This window comes from Theileria equi (genome assembly GCF_000342415.1).
Source record: "Theileria equi strain WA chromosome 4 map unlocalized gcontig_1105316255033, whole genome shotgun sequence".
Classification (NCBI taxonomy): domain Eukaryota; phylum Apicomplexa; class Aconoidasida; order Piroplasmida; family Theileriidae; genus Theileria; species Theileria equi.
Genome location: NW_004668228.1, coordinates 443,974 through 464,643, shown reverse-complemented (window position 1 = coordinate 464,643; position 20,670 = coordinate 443,974). Strand labels below are relative to the sequence as shown.

The following is a 20,670-nucleotide window of genomic DNA, read 5'->3' as shown; positions in this document are numbered from 1 at the left end:
TTTGCTATAAGCAAGTCTACAGAATTTACTAAAGGAAGACTTGGCAGACAAATACCTGTGATAATTTTGTGAGACAATTTCCACGTTTATAGTCGCAAATTAGTAAATACAAAAGTTTAAGTTATAAACTAGACATTCCTGTATGTTCTGGCAGTTTATCTCCACATTTCTCTATTATATAATTTAAAACGTATCGACATCTCTAAAGGATTCCATTATTTTTAGAGTACTCCCCTTCCTACTTCCTGATTTTTAGGAGTTATGCTCTTTCCAGAAAATATGCAAAAGCATATTGGGAGTAAAGAAGGGAGGTTCTCTTCCTGATAGGCCCCCATGAGTGGATTTTGTAACTCATTCCCGTGGGAAAGCACGACTCTCATTCTCTTCCATTTACTCGATCCGTAGACTAATCTTGTTGTGGCACTAGTGTCACTTGTAGGTTCTACAGGTTAGTCAACAAGGTTAATTTTTCCTGTGATGTTACCAGGAACAAGTTATTAAGCATCGACTAGACCTTGGAGTATTTGGAGCATATCACGAAATTCCGTATAATATTTTATAAAGTTTTCGATTGGTTTAGTTTGCAAGTTGTTCTTGGTGATTCTCAAGATACAATGTATGATTCAGTCTAAAACAATATTTTTCATTAGGAGCGAACCCATGAAAAGTGCTAACCTAGTAAGGTGTTTAAATTATAACCTTTAAAGTTATTATGTGTGATTAAAAAATTGGTACTGTTGCTTTTTTAGCCCTTACAGGATTATGATACTGAGATGTAAATCAAAATTTTTACTCTAATATAATTAAAAGGAACCGATTATGGTTTATGGGAACGCAATGTCCAAAAATATAAATTTAGACATTTCAAAGAGAACCGAAAATGATGAAGATGTGTTTTATAGTGGAGGTAAATTTCAGTATTTTGCAGGAAATGGATATGTAACTTTGGTAAAGAAAGATACAACAAAGATAAAGGTTAGGGATCTTGAAGGTGCACTCAGAGAAGAAAAAGAAGAAACGCTTAAAGGATATAGGGTATACGACCATATTATTCCAAACAACCTTTTAGAGCAGGGTTACTACTTGAATGCAATAACTTATGATGGCAAACCACAAAAAGGATTTTATGATATTTCGCTCTATGCCACAGCTTCAGTATTTTTCTTTTCACATGATGAAGAAAACTCACTCCCACTATTGATAAAATTAACAAGGACTATAGACGACACATCACATATATTTGATTACTATAGATTTACCGGGAAGAAGAAGACTTGGTCAAGAGAAAATATTACGAATGGATCCCAACTATTTACAAGGCTCCCAGAAATAGCCACCGATCTAGAGTATCCATTAGTCCTAAACCTTGATTCAGTTGGAGAATATTGTATAAATGGACAAACTACTACTAAAAATTTTGATTATAGAATTCCAAAGGTGAGATCTGAGCTTCAAAGTGAATATATTAATTATCAATATCGTAAACATAGTGTGATTGTAGAGTCTCAAATTCGACTTGTATCTACAGTAAAGGAGGGAAATCCGATACCATTCAAAAGAGCCAAAAAATTTAATCGTTCTTACAGTGAAATTAATGTCTATTACTGGGAACTTGATTATAGCTACAGCCAGCCACTCCTAATTCAACTTGGAAATGAAGATGAGTTTTACACTATTCAGAGGAAGACTTGGAAAATAGACCATTCTATAAGTTCTACGACACTTTATACCCACTTAGAAAAGAAGTCCTGTAAATATAATGATGCCCATATCATTGACATTTCTAACCCAAACGACTATTATTTTTGTTCTAATTGCCATGGAAAAATGATTTCTGTGAGACATGAAAAAAATATCCATCAATATGATCGGCACCTTCACACAATAGACGCTACTAAGTTTTCAATATCCGGATTTAAGGACAGCCAAACACCCCAAAGCGGGTTACCATCCGCCAAAGATGTGTCAAATGTTTGCGTATATAGTTACGTTGGAACACCTTTTTTACTTCAAATCAACCAAGAAGCGGATGGACATAGTTGGTATAGAAGGGGAGAAAATGATAAATGGATCGTATCACTTGAGTCTTTGGGAGAAGAAGACAAAATTGTTTCTAATATACTTGCTGAAACTTTGCGAGACCCTGAATTGAAAGGCAAATTTTTAGAAACGGCTTATCATGCATTACAGAGGCATAAATCCAGTGAAGGATCAGATACATCTTCTGAGTCCTCAAATTTACATACTGTCTCTTCTAGAGAACAGAATTCCACAAATACGGTAGCAGCTGCAGCTGGAGGAACCGTTGGAGGTGTAACAGTAACTGGATTGGGCACCCTTGAACTGTATAACTTCTTTACCAATTCCACAAGGAGTGTTACTAGAATTATACTTGCCACATTCAGTAAACCAATGTAGTATTTTTTATCCGAAGAAGTACGAATAAAATGAATTTTGTCTATGTCCTCAACTATGGGATTCCTATTGTAAATTTTGTTAAAGTGCTTAATTTTGTTTATGATGACTAACATCATTATAATACCTGTAATTTTGTCAAATGTGTAAAGAAATTGTCGACTATTCTCAATAGTCAAGTCGGGATAATTATCCCCAGGAATAATCACCTTGTTATTCACTTTAAAGGTCCTAAGTTTTATACTAACTCTACAATTTATTATTTAACCACATGTTTGTTCCTCCTAGGCAGTACCAGTTCAGTGGATACAGTTATTTAGCATATTTTAGATCCTGTAAAATATCTCGATACGGTCCGAGTTTGTATTTGCGACAAGTAATCTCTTTGTGTTATCTATATGCATGCAAAAGTGTACAAAAAACATTACAAAATCTATTTACATTTTCAGAAAAACTACATGTTCTAGTCATCATTTCGTATCGCTTCTACGTTAAAAAAACAATTGACCACATATTTTGTGCCTACTTTTGGTGTTGTTCCTGCATGTATCATCCTTTCGTCCATTTCATTTTCACCATTCAAGTTTCTCCAAAAAACAGCCGAATTTCCAACTGGTTTTATTGCGAGCCCTAGATTTGGGAAAACAGTCTCTCCTCCTTCCACATCTGTAAATGCATGGACACGGTGATCAAAATTTATGCATGCAGAGACCAATTTACACTCAATAAACTAACCATTTAAGTAGAGTAAAATTGTTGCGGTTCTAAATGATCCATCGTGATGTTCTTTGAAATAGTCCCCTGGGTTATACTTTACCATGACCAGTTTTTCTAAAAACTCTACGCCAATTCCTGCGACTAGCGCAACTCTGCGTTCAATTTTTGCGATTACATCAGTCTCTTCATGCTCAAATATTGCACTTTGACTCTTTCTGGTCTCACTAACAGTCGTTTGGTAGGTGTCCTGTGGATTTTTATGGAGCGCATTTAACTCACCGGGTGTCCACTACTTAGTCCTCTAGAGGTTTGGCTCTTGACCCATTTGCCCTCACTCGCGTCCATCATGTGCTGAATCCATTCTGGTTCCAGTACATTGAATATCATGGAGATTTCTGGGTTTAGGTGGATGTAGAGCTTCATGAGTTTTATGCTGTCATTGATGATCAAAGTGCTCCTTTTGTAGCAGTGGATGTTGTAACCCTCTTTCCCCTTATCAATTACCCTCTTAAGCTCCCCGTTGTCGACGAATTTTGTGGCTGAAATCGACATTTTGACCGTCACTGGAGAGATGAACAAAGGATGCTATAGAGCAAACACATTTCCTCTTAGACTGGTCATAAACCTGTAATGAGGTACAGATGCTGCTTTGATGTGAGATTTCAGGCAGAATTAAAACAAATTTCAAAAACGTCAACCCTGAAGTTTAGACAGGAGTCGCTGGTATTCACTCTGGTCTCAGAGTTTCCCCGTGAAACTTTGTGTTTGTAATTCCTCTATTAAAATGGCTTGTATGGCAGGGAATGATTGAAATGTGTGCAGATTTAAGCGAATTGAGAGGACCTGTTGTGTCGGGGTTTCCGGTCTCTCGCTTTCCAGAAAACCTCCAGAATTTGTGCTATATGCTCGACTATATAGTTTTATTGATGTTTTTAATGGAAATGTATCGAGTGCATCGAGTAGAATCAACGGTAGAGTCACTTTGGTGGCCCAGATGCATGGTGCCCATAAAACTCGACTATTTATCCATTTATAGAGCTTTGTGGAGTGTATATAGAGTTATAGTTTATAGAGAAGATGATATGACAGGTATAAACACTCCATGGCCCTTAGGTAGAGAGATACATGGGAAGAAGGGTGGCGAGGGATTGGAGAGGAATGATGATGTTCCTGAGCAAATACACTGCTGTAACTCTCTCAGGTTATTTGCCCGTGTATGATACGAATGCTAAAACCGGTGGATTGTAAATATAGTCAATCTGTGAGATGGTCTAAGCCATGGAGTGAAACGGATGTGTAGCGTGATTGCACATCTCCAGCTTCGTCACATTGAATTTTTTAAAGATGTTAGGAATAATGTGGATGTACCTAGATGAATATATTTAGGTTCGTACCAGATAATCATCTAGAGGCTCGTATAAACATCTCTTTAGTCTGGAGAGTAGCTGAGCTAGAAAGGGGTAAATGTAAGAACATTGCAACAATCAGCCATTTTAATCATTTTTAAGCTTGTATATTGATCCATAGGGTGTATATAGAGAGAGTGAAATTCAGAAATGCAAACCGGTCTAATAGAATCCAAGTCCACATAAAACTCTGCCAATCACGATACTTTGCAAAATGGTGTTTATACATGGGTCTATTGTGAGTATAAAACGCTATAACCGCTAGAAATAGATCTGGTTGGGATAAATTCTTGTTGACAAATCTGCATGCGCTTATAAAATAGTTCTATACAGGGTTTTAAGAGTAAACAGACATACAAAAAGTCTTAAAATAGGTTAGGGTCACTTTTTACAAGTTTAAAGACTTTTAAATAATGAGAAAGTAGACATTGGGCCAAGCCAAAGGAATAAACGTCAATGCAATGACGTAACAGGGACCCATCCACCACGATCCTCTTTATTATTAGTATCAATCTACACACCTGGTACCACTAACGCCATCTACCACGCAATATACGATAATAAGATTTAATTTACTTGAAACTTTAAATATCCTTTAGATAAATCCATGCTAGTTTGCTAAGTTTCCAAAAGCCAGCACAGATTAAATAGTAAGACTGCATTGCAACTCGAACGTGTTTAATATTACAAGGAGTGTTTAAGGACCGTTTGATAAGCACAAAACAGGTCTTTAAATCAGGAGATGGTGAGACTATGGTAGGAAGAGCTTCAGAGGTAGAAGTATTAGCGATAGCAGAACCAGAGATATTAGGAGGGAAGTAGTAGCATCCTGAGGGACTTCTGTAGAGGCTTTCTTAGATTCGGTGGGAGGTGAAGTCACCTGTTCAGGTTTAACATTAACAAAAGTATCAACATTAACAGAACCAGTAGTTTTAGGAGCAGATTAAGGTACTTTTTCCTCCTCCGTCTCCTTACTGCTAACATCAGGAGCAACAGAAGAATCAAGAGCAAGAATAGGATTTTGTAGTCCAGAAGGTCTAGCAACTTGTTCTTGAGATTAGGAGAAGAAGCGGAATCAGTGGTATCTTTAGCAGTTTTACCTTGATCTTCAGGGTTTATAGCTCCATCATGAGGATTAGATATGGATGGAGTAGTATCTCCAGAAGCAGTTTCTTTAACAGCGGGTTTATGAGGAGTTTGAGGAACTTCAGAAGAACCAGGAGAAGCTTCTTGTCTAACTTCAGGAGTAGGAATAGCAGGATAGGTAATAGTTTGTGGATCCTTTTCACCTTTAGGCCCTCTAAGTCCAGGATCACTATCAATACCTGGTCGAGATGAGGGTTTAGAAGGTTCAGCATGTGTTTTCAGGTTTCGACAGCCAACACTCCTTAGTTCCTCCACAAGTTGTTTAAAGCCATCGTCAATTTCGTCCGGATTAGGAGCTCCATTCAAAGTTTCTTCCCATGTATCACCATCCCTTTGCTTGTACCAACTTTTGATCCTAGGGTTTCCATTGCTTTCGACATGTATGAGTACTGGTTTCCTTTGGCAGTAGAAGACACTAATACTAGTCGGACCATCTATGGGAAACTGTAGACCATTAGAAGTTATTCTCTTCCTATCACCTTTGCTATCATTGTACTTAATAGCTGCCACTTTTGAATTTTGATCAACCTCATGTTTGAGATATGGAATAGGTGAAGAGCCAACAGTGATAAAGTCCTTACTAACGGATACCTTTTCTCGACCACAACCATGTTCTTTGCAACAATACGAGTGTCCATTGCGATAAGTCTTGGGATTTTTGAGGGATAAATTCAAGGTAACTACATTGTTGTTGTAACAGTTCAGGTTATCAAGTTCTTGTTCAAGGGCTTCACCCTGGAGTGGATAACTCTCACTATCTCTTCTAGGAAGTTGTTGCCAAGTTAAGTTATTACCACCACCTCCCTTGTTAGATGTGTATGTATACTTTCCATCTTTGAGTACCTCTACAAGTAGGGGATTTGTCATTCCCTGGTCTCCCTTCCAGTACCATACTGATAGCTGCGTAATTTTATCATTCGGACTAATCCCTATCTCTCTCGTAATATCCTTACTATTGTCTCCAAATATTACTTTCTCCACCTCAAAAGACTGGTCTCCAGGACTGTTCTTTATATGAATGAACTTCCAGAAACCAGAGCCAGAAGGATATATAGTACTTCCAGGTTTAGCGGTATGCTGCTTTATGTTAATAGTAACACCAGATGAAGAAGTTTGGGGAGACAAAGGTTGATGGCTTAGACAACCAGCGTCATTTAGTGCGCCAACAAGTTGTTTAAAGCCGTCACTACTGCCACCTTTTCCGGTTTTATCTGGACCAGGAACTCCGTCCAAGACTTCTATCCAAATATCACTAGTATTTTGCTTGAACCAACCTGTGCCTTTGGTCTTTTCTATGTATAAAAGTTTTGGAGCACCATCTTTGCAGTAAACCGCATATACGGCTTTGACATCAGGAATGGGAAACGGGTATCCACTTAATTTTACACCCCTCTTGTCATTAGTCTCTCCATTTAGGTAGTATTTTATACCAGAAAGTGTAGTTCCGACGCCAATGTGATGCTTGTAGAATGGAAGGGATGAAGAATCAACAGTAACAAAATCCTTGCTAACTGTAACCTTATGTCTAGTATTATGGTAAACGCAACAATACGTCCTTGTCCCTTCAGATATATTCTTGCTAAGATCCAAAATTACCGATTTATAATGTTGGCAGTTGAGATATTCCAGTTGAGCCTCGAGGGGTTTGCCGGAGAGCGGAGTCTTAGAATATGGATTTTCGGGAAGTGGTCGCCATTCGTTATTACCCTTGTTGTAGTGATAAGTGTAAAGTCCATTTTTGAATATCTCTATTAGTAGAGGGGCACCTAGATCTGGGTCATTGTTCCAGTACCATACTGCAAGATGTTTAATGTCATCATGATCATTAATTTGCAGTTCGCTGAGCTGGATGCTCTCATTGTCTTTGTATGTAACATTAGCAATCTTGAAAGGTTTTCCACCATTCTTGACATGTTTGAACTTCCAAAAGCCAGAACCCTTTGGAAACTCCAACTTTTCCAGCTTAACATCTAGTTTACTATGGCCTCCATAATATCTAGCAATCCCAGGATGAGTATTCTCGCTTATGTCTATGATAACGCCAGATGAAGAAGGAGGCATTCTGGGTCGCTACCTAAGAGGATCAAATACCTGAGTTCCCTGGATAAATAATCTCCACTCTCAGATGCTCATCCAACCTCCATGATCAAGGAATGACTACTTCCACTTAAAACAGTGATATTTTAGACAATATTATTCCCCACTAAACAAATTATGCATGTCTATTCCATGGCTCACCGTCAGAGAGACTATCCACAGAACAAGATAAGTAATCATCAACACAGTCGTATGTGGAAATTACTCAGGGTGTATCCAGTCGCCGTAAACTTCCAGAATCCATAAAACCAGTCCGCTCTCTACACTTGCCTATACCAGAAAAGTAGCCCTCGAATGATTAACCCAGGGTTAGTAGAGGAGGTTACCACGATTTACAGAATACAACAGATGGAAATATGTATGATTATAATCAGGAAGAATAAGACGAATTTGGCTATAATAAGGGAAGAGCGCAGAACTTTGGAGAACTCACATGGGGATTAAGGGCTTAATCGAATTCCTGAGTGAAGCTGCCTCATCATCTATATTCCACTTTCTAGTAGGTACAGCTAGAAAGTCTATCTGGCGATACCATTGCAATTGATGCACCAGCAGCTCCCTATCAATTCACTATCGCAATCAGAAATATAAGCTATCTTTCAACACTTGTAAACTCCAAGGGTGAGTCCACATCTCACGTTTCTGGTTTTGAGCCGATATATTCGTATTTTGTAAGGTGGAATTAAGCCACTTCTTGTATTTGATTCAACACCACCCGATCTGAAACTAGACATGTTAAGCAAGAGGAAAGAGAGAAGGGAGGAGACAGAAGCATTGCATATATCCCACGGTAAACATATTCAGCTCCAGCAAAACCTACACCAACCCCCATGTCATCTTCACCAACAAAGATTGATGAACATAAAGACGAGGAAGAATACCATAGACCAAGAGGATTATACAGAGGACTCTTCATCTGGACATTCTTCCGATCTATACTAGAGGATAGTTTGCAGATTCATTGATCCAAGAATGTTATTTAATGATATTGACATTGAAATGGCCTTGGATAGATGTAGCTTGCTCAAGTTTGTCGAGAACCTCTCGGGTGGTAAGTTATACCCTTTAATAGCAAACATGTTAGATTTGAATTTATCAGAAGATATCTCAGTTTGAACATTACAGGGCCACAAACAACTGTTTATCATGCCACAAAACTAAATATAAGATTCAATGATAGGTTAAATGGTATCTCAACGTTTTAAAGTGGAGCAGTTCCCAGCTCTATAGAGAGACATTTGATGGTTGAACTAGAAGGTTGTAGTAGCTGTCTACTTCCGTAAAGAAAAGAAGTAAGGTACTACATGGATAAAATTGCAGAATTACGGACAATAATATGCTCAAATAAAAGACCTTAGCTTCCCAAATAGTGGCTCCTCCATCCACGGTGCTTTCATACTCTATAGCCAAGGAAGGATCGGGGGAAGAGAGATCAAAGACAACCTCAGTAGCATCAGAATCTGTGCCCTTACTCCAATACTTTCTTCATCCCCTTATCATCTGGAAGACCTGGCCTAATCGTAGAGAGCAGCCTTCATAGCCATCATTGTTCCTGAAGCAAGTGATTTTGTACCTTTGGGAAGAGATTTCGCAGCAAGACAATCCCATTTCTAGTGTAATTTCTGCTCCTTCCTTTATACTGTGAGATGCTTGCCAAATTTAGTCCTCTTGAGCAATATGGTCATTCTCCTCCCTATGCATCCTTCTAGGTACCCCTAGCTATATATCCAAAAGAATTTTTATACGCCCTCATCCTTTTCATCATCCATGGGATTCACCGTCATTGCGGGGATTCCACCCTGTCTTGTCCGCACACACTTGAACATTTTCTGGCTACAAGAGCCCCTCCGACTGCTATCATCAGTCGCTGAATTTTCCTCAGACTCCTTCCACTTTTCTCCTCTGTTTATTCTTCCAGGTACACTTCCTGCTTATGGACCCATAGGGGTCGCAGTCCAGTGACGGGCCTTCCATAGGCACCGTATAGACCACCTAGTTGCTCAACCTGATCAAAAGTCTACTCAACCATCCAAGAGAGCTCCAGTAAAAGAGATGCTCCTTGTGATCAGTGTCAAGGGTCATGTGCCAAACATTACGGCTACCAACAGTGAACTTGCGGCTCCCCATAATGAGTACTTGACCATACACACGGGAAAATTCTTCAAAGGCAAAAAATTTGTAAACAACAGATTAGATCGACAAAAGTCTACACACTGGCGCTTACACACATTAGGAAGGACGCATACTCTCATAGAAGACACAAGAGCAAACTTTGGGGCGTCAATTTTGGCTCAATTAGACATTATTTCAAGTGCGTGTAAATGATGAAGAACATCAAGTTTTTATTCTACCTCGCGGCGCTATTCACTAGCGCTGTAGTGGCCGATGGCGAAGAGAAGGTTGTGGTACTCACGGATTCCACACTACATGATTTCGTTGCAAAGCACGAACACGTACTCGTCAAGTTCTACGCTGATTGGTGAGTGAATTGATACAAGTATCGGAGGTGCGATCATCAAGGGGTCTGTGTGTACAGGATGGGTGTTGCGGAGATCTGTGCAGTGTATCTGTAGCTATAGTTATTCTTGTGCACTGATCATTCATTCATCCATACTGACCATTCTGCTCACACCAGTTGAGACATAAATGGAGTACTATGAAGGTTCTAGCAGCACTATGGACGGTATGTTTGGTAAGACTCTGCAGTGCAGGATGTTGTAGCAAGAGTAAGACCAGTGATGACGATAATGAACCTTATGGTGGGTCTACGGAGAATCTCAGAGCTGTTACACCTCAAAAACCTGTAGAGTTTCCTACTAGACCTCAAACTCAAGCCCGTTCTGCTAGTATATCTAGTCAATCTACTAGTAGTGAAGCTGAAGTTGATGAAGAACAACACTCTTATGGTGCTAGTCAATCTAGTGGAAATAGTTCTAGATCTCAAAATCCTCGACCTCAAACTGAAACTGCTGCTTCTACTCCATCTCAGTCTGTAGTTCCTCCCAGTGAAGCACCTCCAGTTCGTCAGTCATCTGAACAACCTACCATTACTAGTCCCATTACTTTAGACCTTGCTAACCCTGATGGGTCCAAGGTAAAGATTAAGACAAACGATGAAAAGGGAGTAACTGTCAAGAAATACTCTCCAAATAAGGATGTTAAGGTTACCTCTCTTATGGATGCTGGAGCTACTGTTTGGAATGCTACTGGAAAGGAAGAGTGCCTGTTTGCAGAACTATCAACGAAGGGAGACTCTTCACTAGCTATGATTTGGGTTTATGCGGGTAATAATGGTGAATATAAGTACTTTGAAAAGGTTGGTGGAGAATGGAATGAGGTCGATCAAGATGAGTTTACTAAGAAGCTTGATGAACTTAGAGCGGTAGCTACTGAGGTATCCCAGGATACCACTCCATCAGAGAACCTACAATCTCAGAATGAGGAGGTTAATGAATCCATTACGGCTGAATCAGCCAAGAGTGAAGATTTGTCTCAAAATTCTACGACACACTCTGAAGAGCAATCTGGGTCTGGTGAGAATGCTAGTCGGAACAACGAATCTAGCGAAGTGACCACTGTCGAGCAGAAGGAACAAGATACCACTGTGCTGGACTCTTCTCAACCGGATGCCGATACCGATACAAATGAAGAAGTCAAACCACTGAATGATGCAGAATCTAAATTTCAATCCCTGGAAACTTCACAAGAATGTCAACCATCTGAACAGGTTAATACTAGTCCCATCACTCTAGATATCGCTCATCCTGATGAATCCAAGGTAGATATTGTAAAAGGTGGCAATAATGGAGTGGAACATGCTACATATTATCCAAAGCCTGGTTCTAAAATAACCTCAGTTATGGATAATGGAGCTACTCTCTGGACATCCTCCGGAGATGAAAAGTGTGTATTTGCAAAATTATCAACAAGGGGAGAAATTGCTGTCGTTTCTCTAAGAATTAATAGTGATAGAGAATCTTACACAAAATGCTTTGAAAATGCTGACGGAACATGGAAGAATCTCACTCAGGATGACTTTTCAAAGAAGCTTTATGAAATGAGAAAGTCTTGATCATCTCCTAATCATTCTACTACTACTCCATCTCAATCTTCTCAGTAGTGACTCCTTACTCCCCCTATGGATATAATGCAGTTTACTCATCTACCCTTGGTAGGTAGTAGACTCTCCCCTCTAGACTACTCTCTTGTTGGTATACTGGAATGCTAGGACTTACACATCTTTGTGAGAAAAATCATTCTATTCTGAAAACCCTGTTTCTATACATACCTATTCTTCCACACAATCTTGTATCCTGCAGACCCCTTCGCACTTTGCATCATGATTACCAACTTGGTATTAAAACTGTATATTTAATTCATGCATACTGAGAAACATTTATTAATACAGGTGTATGCACTGCAAGTCATTGGCACCAGAGTATGAGAAGGCAGCGGATTTACTAAAGGCCGAGGGTTCCTCCATAATATTGGCCAAGGTAAATAATGAAGACGCAAAGGATCTTCTAACTGAATTTATGATTGAAGGTTTTCCCACCCTTAAATTTTTCAAGAATGGAAATGCAATCGAATATACGGGAAACAGACAGGTATGGATACATGGGATTATATCTTACCCTAACTGTACAAAATAATATATACACATCCATAAAATATATAGGCTGAGGGAATTATTGATTGGTGCAAGGAAATTATCCTTCCATCTGTAAAGCCTACGTCTGATATCAAGGCTGAAATTGAGGCAGATCCTACATCTATTATATTCTTGGCAGCTGGTACCGATCCTGAATCCAAGCTCCACAAGAAGTTTGAGAGTGAAGCTGACAAGTACAGAACACAAGCTAAGTTCTTCCACTCTAAGGAGGGTGACGGCAAAATCTCTGTTCATCATCCAGGACAAGATCCATTCTTTTTCACTGGAAGTGAGGATGAAGACCTAGCAGGATTCTTCAAGGTCGAGTCGCTCCCTCTATTCTCTGAGATTGACCAAAGCAACTACATGTCATTTATTCTCAGTGGAAAGAACCTTTCATGGTTTTGCGGTTCAGAGGAGGATTATAAGAAGTACAAGGACGCATTTACCAAGGCTGCAAGAGTGTTGCGTGATACAACAATCTTTGTTTGGGTAGACAGCGTCAAATTGTCAAGTATAAAGGAGGTCTTCGTTATTAAGACAGTTCCAGCTGTTGCTTACCAGACCCAGGATGGCAGGTACATTATGGAACACGCTCACTATTCATTCGGAAGCTCCGAATCTATTGTTTCATTCTACAAGGACGTTGAAGCAGACCTCATTAAAAAGACCATTAGAAGTGAAGAGGCTCCAGAACAGCAAGAAGGAAAGATCACCACTTTGGTTGGAACCACACTTTCCAGTGTTGTCGGAGGTCCAAAGCATGTTCTTTTGCTTATCCATGCTCCACACTGCGATCACTGCAAGACCTTTATGCCAATATTTGAGGAATTCGCAGATTATGCACTTGATTTACACGTTTGTAAGTTCAATGGAGACGCTAATGAAAGTCCCTTGGATAGCGTCAAGTGGGATTCCTTCCCAACAGTCTTATTTTTCAAAGCTAACAGTGTTGAGCCTGTTGTCTTTTCTGGTGAAAGAACCCTTGAGGGATTGAAGGAATTTGTTGCTCAACAAGGTGTCGAAGTATCTGATGTACACACCGAGTTGTAAGAACCTCCGGTTGCAATAATTTCCAGGTATGAGAGCGAGTATTTTGTTGGCATGAAATATGTGAGGTACAAGTTAATCAACTAATACTACACATTTTGTGCAGTTTTTAATTTATACTCTTGTAGATACATGTTCATAGGTAGAAATTTATAAATGTAGAGAATAAATTACACGCTTCCGATAAAGCCTCGGCAGCTCTTTGTTCCACAAAGGCAGGGGATTGATCTATAAGAATTCCCATAGCAATACGTGAGTGCATCTCCTGCCGCAATATCGCATAACGCATAGACTGCGATAGAGGGAAAGTCGTCTCCCTTCCATACTGTAATTACTTCCACGTTTGGTTCGCACGAGTGATTTAAGAATCTGGCAATATTTCCCAAGACCATGCTATCGATGCAAGGCATTTGCCAATCATCGGATTGTTTTTCCATTTCAACAGATTCCATACAATAGTTAAATTGCCCTAGTTTATCATAATGGTGTTCTCTGGCTGCCATTTCACTTCTGCAAATTATTTCTCCAACGTACTGCATTATAAAAGTTCCTTTGCGAAGTGGAACTCGTGTATGTAATGCCCAACCAAGCTGTGGCGCCTTTACGAGCTTTACTGGGATTTGTATTCCATCTGGGAGTCTATTTCTGCATGTGTTTGGACATGGGCAGTTATCAGAACACGAAGCTCTGGAGCGTATTGCTGACAAAAATTTCTTGTTTATTCCCTCACAATAAACTTTTCCCTCAGAGTCGACAAACCCCTTGCAGAATCCACTAACTGCAATTTTATGGCAATTTTCAGGTCGAATATTATGCGGCACGCAACCTGCACAAACAGGCTCCAAGTTGAAATTTGGAAGTCTTGAAAAAAATACATTATTGCGAATATAGGTAAAACCCATTGGAGGCAAGTCCTGATCCACATTATTTTCAACTGGTATGGGATGAACTTCTGAACCTGCACTTACATCCTTGTATGGATTCCAACTATTTGGATGCGGTTCTACTAATTCTATTTTGGTCCAGATAGATGTTGAGTCATTTTGTGGAAAAAATGGCCTTGCAGCAATCTTTGCCATTTCAGAATTTACTGCGATAGATTTTATATAATGAGTCTTTTTGCTCACAACCTTGTCCTTGAATCCGCATTTTGTCCCTTCAATATACAAACGGTTTTTTCTTTCTACTCGTTCTAGAACGAGTTTAAGGGGTAGAAAACCTCCTTTTGCCCACCATATTTCAGAATCCTTTCCCTTTTCATATTCTTTTGCAGGACCTTCTAACCACTCTTTAGCGAGTTTTCCGGTTTCACAAATCTGAATGTTTATATTATTTTATGTATAGAATTGGCACATGTATACGTGAATTGGAGATAATGAGTTTTGGTAGAGAGCTACTTAAGGGAGTGTCAAAATGTAACTCTTCATAAGAAGATCGTATAATCATCCTAATATAATGAAATCCTAGCATTCCAGTATACCAACAAGAGAGGAGTCTAGAGGGGGAGCTAGTACCTACCAAGGTTAGATGAGAGTACTACAGACGAGTTATTAGTCGTGCAAGTAGAGCAGGTCCCTTCCATATAGTAACACCGATGAGACCACCTATACTAGGGGTAACTGATACAGTAATTATGCCTGGTGTTGTTTGAAAAAAGGCAAGTGCTTTCTGAAGAAACGTCTTGTCCTTTCCTTGTCCTGTAGCAGAAGTTCTTTCAGAGCCTACTCCAGCACCTCTATCAGATCCAGAAGTACCACTACCACTAGAACTACTAGAGCCTTCTTCACCAGCAGGTCCTGTAGGACCAGATTTACCAGGTGGAGTATGACCAACAGCAGAGCCTTGTTCTCTAGCATCTCCATATTGACCAGTGTCAGTGTTTTGTTGGACCGATGATGAATTAGGAGTGATACTAGCAGAGCCCCCACCTCCTCCATGACTACTTCCAGAACCGCTATCACTAGAATTACTAACAGAACCTACAGGAGAAGCAGTGGTTGATTCAGTAGATACTTCAGGAGCATGTTTACATCCAACAATTCCCACTTCCTTACAAATGTTGTGGAGTATATCTTTAATAGGTTGTTTTATGCTATGAAAAGTTGGTGTATGAATTTTCAGGGAACTCAGATCATCTTCTGTCCAGTTATTGCTTTCTACAGAAGTCCTCTTAAACCATTTTCCATACCCTGATCCTTGGTTCACATATAGCAATAGCGGCTTGTTGAGGTCATTATTACAGAAGTAGGCATAAATCCCGGTAATCCATCCAGAAAGGTTTGAAAAGGTATGGATATGGTCTACACTCTTGAACCTGTGAATACTAAAGATAGCTGAATCTGTTGGAAGGTGTAAATACGAAGTATATCCAGCAGGTACATTGTTACGAATAATCTGGTGGACTTGAATCTTCCTATGTTTACTCATGCCACAACAATATCTACCTTTTTTAGATAGGTCTGCTACAATAATATTGTTTCGCATACAGTTTTGTTCATCTAGATGATCCAGAAGTTTGGGTTCCTTAATAGAGTGATTCCTGGCTAATTTCCCATCAAATGTATAATATTCGGATTGCCCTCCACTAAAATGAGCTAGTCCTATGATCAATGGTTTATTCCTACCGCTATCGGTCGAAGAGTAGTAGACATTAACCTCTTTGTATTGTTTAGAAATATCCCTTTTTCCAAACGAAACTATATTCCCACTGTGTAAAGCAGACAATATTTTCATGGGAGCATTGTCATTAAACTTATGAGTATACTTATTAAAACCTTTGTGAAGCTGGCTGTCACATTCTACACTGACAGTGAGAAATTTCGACTCCTCTTTACAGGATTCTGGAGGGGACTCTCCTTGTTTGACGGAAGGATGACCACAGTAGTTCTGTCCATTCTTTGCATTGAGGTTGACTATCACAATACTTTTGAGCCCATTATTAAGCTCGCATAATACTTTATTGTAGTCTGACAAATCCGCTGGATGGGTTATTCCAGCACTTTCCCATCCGTTACCGATAACATTTACTAGTCGTTTGTAATAGGTTACATTTGGTGTACCAAGACCAATAATCAGTGGAAATGAATTGTGTTCATCACTCAGCCAGTATATTATACGTACCTCCCTGTAAGTGCTAAGGTAACCCTTTCCATCCAGTCCAGTTTGTTCAATACCATTGTGCTCAACCCTTTGGAGCTGATAATAGACAGACCACCAAGCATTATCTTCTGGAATTGCATGATAATAAAACTTATAGTTTCTCAACTTATCCTTATCTTCACCACCTTCATCACTCTTTCTAATCTCTGGTTCATCTATCCTAGTGAGGCCTATAGAATTTCCATTTTTTCCACGGTATGAAGTTTTTACGCCATTACTAACATTCCGAGAAATATCTGCAACGACAGAATATGTACCACCCATATATTACCCTCATCCATATTCCTCCATTTTCAATCACATTCATCCATTCCTACCCATTCTATGTACCTCTCTCTTCCTCTTCCAATGTCTCAACTGGTGTGAGCAGAATGGGCAGTATGGATGAATGCTAAATGAGTAGTGTACAAGGATGACCATCATTAAATTACCCTCGTTGGTTCAATGGAGAAATCCCATGCAAGTATGTACAGAATCCTTACAGTTTCTCTCATTTTACAACTGTTCCCTTCAATTGCAAACTAGCCCACAACTCATTCACCTTGCGGTGCTTTCCATATATTCATCTTGTTCGTTAAACGTACCTGTTTAATGTAATAATAAATAGCGGCAAGGTTTACTGGTATTGGAACCTTGCTCTTCATTTTTACAAAGTGTGGAATTCCAACGGTAAAGAGCCGTTTTCCCTTAAAAATAATATCGACATGTTTTATATCATCTGCACGTCGACTGTTAATGTGTCTTTGTATTTTGTAGTGTGTGAGTGTGTGTTTGTATAAAATGCCTCTTAGTGATCTTTCCTTTACGATTTTAAATTTCAAAATGGTATCGTGTGTGAGTTTATGGCGTGGAGGTCTCAATTTTGTGTTACATGCGGAGAATATGTAGACCCATACTCTGGTTCCTTCATGATTGTTATCAGAAAAGACATTTATAATGCGGTAAAGCCCATCATATCGGTACCCCCAAATTGGGGAGTATCTGGAGTGTGAATTATATGATCGAACGATTCTGATGGGAACTTCATGAATCCAAGATTTTTGCAGTGGTACATGGGCATTTACATATTCCGAATTCTCCTGATTATCAAATGTAAAGTACATGACGAATCGAAGTCCCATATCTTCCCTCAACGATTCTGTACCGTCCAAGACTATGGTATGTACTACTTTATAAGGTTCACCAGAGTCCGGTTCAGGTTTAAATTCGTCGACAGAAACGACTTCGTACGGTGTTTTTGCAATTCCAAAAAATAAAAGTTCCTCGCGCCTTAAAAAATTTACAAATGGCGGTATATTCATCAAAGTTTCACCGGTTTGAAAGAAGGTATCATTACCAAATATACGAGCCCTCTCCTTGTTTATGTAGTCTATAAGTTGGCATCTACTACCTTTGGCACGTCCAGTGCGGATTTTGGACAAGTTTATTCCGTTCACTTGTAAAGTTAGACAGAAGGCCTCGTACCTAGCCAATAACCAAATCCAACGCCGCTCACGACTCAACTTTGCCAGATCCAACTGCAAAATATTCCCAATTCCACATGCACTATGTCCTAAAAATTATTGTAAGAGTATGTTGTGCAGAATGGAAACGGAAAGAATAGCTTACCAAAAAATCGAGTGGGATCCCGTTCGATAATCTTTTCTTCATATTCGTCAACTTTTTTTTGTTTTCCAACCCTTTTTAGTGTTTTGAGGTCTACCTTGTATGGGCTTAGTGAAGTTCCGAAATCATCAAGATCAACATAAAATTGCGAGTTATCACAATTTCCCAAAAGATCATCAAACGTATCATTTGACTCTTGAGTTGTGCTGTCTTGATTTTTTGGGGAGTGCGGTTCTTTTATAGCCGCAAAACCTTTTTCCTCCATGCAGTTTTGCATATCTCCTTCTTCCCTCAAACTGCTTTGCAGACTCTCTCCATTCGTAGGACTACTCTGTACTGTTTCACCATTTGTTGGAGAATCGTAGAGCTCCTCGTTACAAACGGTAAGAGTGTCTGTGCTTATGCTCTTGGTCGATTCACTCGCATAGGTTGAGACTTCGTAGTTATTGAGGGAGGCAGAGGGCGTCTGTACAACTTCCTCCGTTCCTGCCCTGTAGACCTCTTTGCTCGTTGTCGTAGGCAGCGCCGTAGAGAGGCTCAATGTCTTGTCTTCTTCATCATATTTTGCACAACTCCCGTCCACATCATCAGTTCTCTCTTCAGGGTCCACCGCCGGATCTGGAAGCCTTCCAACCAACTTCTCAGTGTCCATAGGATGTGGCAAACTCTCAGGAGGCGGGGCTTCTCTTGTCTGATCCGCAAAAGTGTCTGAGCGACCTTCCGCCAACTCTGGAGTGGAATCTTTGGCCTTTGGCTCAAACTTACGGTTCGTTGAGCCATCATCTGGAGCACGTCCACCCTTTGGAGCCTCTTTATGGTCTTTAGACGTGCGACTGTCCTTCCTGGAGTCCCCTTTGCCCTCCCTAGAGGCCCTTGCGGATCCTCTTTTGGTGGAACCAGTGGCAGTTTCCGAGTTTTGCACACTCGTCATAAGAGTGAGCAAATTTGGTAGAATTTACACAAACTGAGGGCGAAGATTGAGTGTGGAGTGTGACCCCTACAACGACACACCTTTAAATTATTTTCTATCGGACCCATGGGTCTTTCCAGGTACGTGCGACTGTTTTTATCTTCCATCTCTTCACACACGCGGTTACAGCCCGCAAAGACCCTCCGTTGCCCTTTTAAAAACTGGGCGTTTGCCATCTCTGGACTGGTCCATTCGTCGCCATGTACCGCGACTTTAAGCTCCACTTGGCCACAGTATGGGTACATACAGTGCCATTTTGATGGAACGGGCAAAGTGGATGACGAAGGAGATGGTCGGCCAAATGTGACTTTGGCTGCTCCGTTGCCTTTCTGGCGACTCTCGACCATTTCCCATAGACACATTAATGTTTAGGCTAAAGAGGTGCATAATATGGGTCCTGGGACGCTTCATATGCGTTAATCATGTCGCCGTCATCATGGACGGGAATAGGCGCTATGCCAAGAGTAAAGCCATAAAAGTATCCGGGGGTCATGCTCAGGGTTTCTACAAGCTTCTACAGGTTTGTACGTTTCTTTAATGCGTATTTGTCGCTACGGGGAGTCTGAGGATCTTCCTGGCGCTTCATATTCGCCATTCCTGCTACTCTTGCATGCATACTTGGCTTCCTTTAACCGCAATTTAGATGGTGGAGATTTGCAGTCTGTTTGGGGTATCGGCTCTGACGGTTTATGCCTTTTCCCTGCTAAACTTTAGGCGTTCAAAGGAGGAGATTTGTGACCTCATTAATTTATCCATCGACGTTTTATCGCAAAATGGGCAGTTGAGGTAGGACTTACATTTTACTAGCCAGTAATGGAGCTCTTAGGGACTTTTGTAAAGATGTCAACTGCCGAATCCGTTTCTGTGGAGACTTTAGCTTCGTCGGGGATGACATTAAAAAGATGCTAAAGGACGTGGAACTAAAGACTTCACAGTATACGGGAATGACTCTGAACATTTGTCTATCGTATGGAGCAAGAAATGAAATCGCAAATGCGCTCAAGGGAAAGAGGTGAGTTTTCTGCCATACACATTTTGCTCCTACCTCAATGTGAGCCTTATGGAGTGTCCATACACCAATTTAACAAATTTTCAGCGAGAATTTTTGCGAAAATTTATCAACTAGTCCGTTTGGACCTCCAGAGATTTTAATTAGAACTTCTGGAGTAACGAGGCTGTCAGATTTTTTAATCTATCAGGCAAGTTTACATTTGGATTTATTTTTACATGGATAATTTGACTATTCATAATCACTTGAACAAACGCATTTAGTGCTCCGAGTACACCACCTTTTACTTTGTCCGTGAATTGTGGCCCAATTTATCATTTTGGAGGCTCCTTTACATTATTTTACACTACACAATATTCCATCGCAAACACACGGAAAGTACGTCTTTCTCTGGCACATACAAGGTTAAAACTTAACTTGTCTACTGACTGCATATACATAGACC

General features: G+C 40.0%; 8 protein-coding genes across 8 annotated transcripts; 3 read left to right on the top strand and 5 right to left on the bottom strand.

Moving 5' to 3' along the window:
- Nucleotides 1–837: 837 nt before the first annotated feature.
- On the top strand, nt 838–2,418 carry BEWA_013760 (hypothetical protein; the record flags this gene model as incomplete). The annotated part of the gene is made up of 1 exon (XM_004832212.1): nt 838–2,418. The coding sequence occupies one exon, from the start codon at nt 838–840 to the stop codon at nt 2,416–2,418; it is 1,581 nt and encodes a 526-aa protein (XP_004832269.1).
- A 452-nt stretch (nt 2,419–2,870) lies between these two features.
- On the bottom strand, nt 2,871–3,967 carry BEWA_013750 (conserved hypothetical protein). Its single transcript, XM_004832211.1, has 3 exons — nt 3,412–3,967; nt 3,151–3,379; nt 2,871–3,081 (listed from the first exon to the last, which is right to left on the bottom strand). Exons 1-3 carry the CDS (start codon nt 3,682–3,684, stop codon nt 2,879–2,881), a joined length of 705 nt encoding a protein of 234 aa, XP_004832268.1. The 5' UTR covers nt 3,685–3,967; the 3' UTR covers nt 2,871–2,878.
- A 1,322-nt stretch (nt 3,968–5,289) lies between these two features.
- Nucleotides 5,290–7,745, bottom strand: BEWA_013740 (hypothetical protein; the record flags this gene model as incomplete). The annotated part of the gene is made up of 2 exons (XM_004832210.1): nt 5,290–5,418; nt 5,463–7,745. 2 exons carry the CDS (start codon nt 7,743–7,745, stop codon nt 5,290–5,292), a joined length of 2,412 nt encoding a protein of 803 aa, XP_004832267.1.
- A 2,357-nt stretch (nt 7,746–10,102) lies between these two features.
- BEWA_013730 (protein disulfide isomerase, putative) lies at nt 10,103–13,580 on the top strand (the record flags this gene model as incomplete). The annotated part of the gene is made up of 3 exons (XM_004832209.1): nt 10,103–10,260; nt 12,190–12,388; nt 12,460–13,580. The coding sequence occupies 3 exons, from the start codon at nt 10,103–10,105 to the stop codon at nt 13,483–13,485; spliced, it is 1,383 nt and encodes a 460-aa protein (XP_004832266.1). The 3' UTR covers nt 13,486–13,580.
- Nucleotides 13,581–13,652: 72 nt separating this feature from the next.
- On the bottom strand, nt 13,653–14,561 carry BEWA_013720 (conserved hypothetical protein; the record flags this gene model as incomplete). The annotated part of the gene is made up of 1 exon (XM_004832208.1): nt 13,653–14,561. One exon carries the CDS (start codon nt 14,559–14,561, stop codon nt 13,653–13,655), a length of 909 nt encoding a protein of 302 aa, XP_004832265.1.
- Nucleotides 14,562–15,018: 457 nt separating this feature from the next.
- On the bottom strand, nt 15,019–16,905 carry BEWA_013710 (hypothetical protein; the record flags this gene model as incomplete). The annotated part of the gene is made up of 1 exon (XM_004832207.1): nt 15,019–16,905. One exon carries the CDS (start codon nt 16,903–16,905, stop codon nt 15,019–15,021), a length of 1,887 nt encoding a protein of 628 aa, XP_004832264.1.
- Nucleotides 16,906–17,174: 269 nt separating this feature from the next.
- On the bottom strand, nt 17,175–19,177 carry BEWA_013700 (hypothetical protein; the record flags this gene model as incomplete). Its single annotated transcript, XM_004832206.1, has 2 exons — nt 17,175–18,193; nt 18,250–19,177. 2 exons carry the CDS (start codon nt 19,175–19,177, stop codon nt 17,175–17,177), a joined length of 1,947 nt encoding a protein of 648 aa, XP_004832263.1.
- A 403-nt stretch (nt 19,178–19,580) lies between these two features.
- Nucleotides 19,581–20,451, top strand: BEWA_013690 (undecaprenyl diphosphate synthase, putative; the record flags this gene model as incomplete). Its single annotated transcript, XM_004832205.1, has 4 exons — nt 19,581–19,736; nt 19,860–20,002; nt 20,043–20,228; nt 20,313–20,451. 4 exons carry the CDS (start codon nt 19,581–19,583, stop codon nt 20,449–20,451), a joined length of 624 nt encoding a protein of 207 aa, XP_004832262.1.
- Nucleotides 20,452–20,670: the final 219 nt, after the last annotated feature.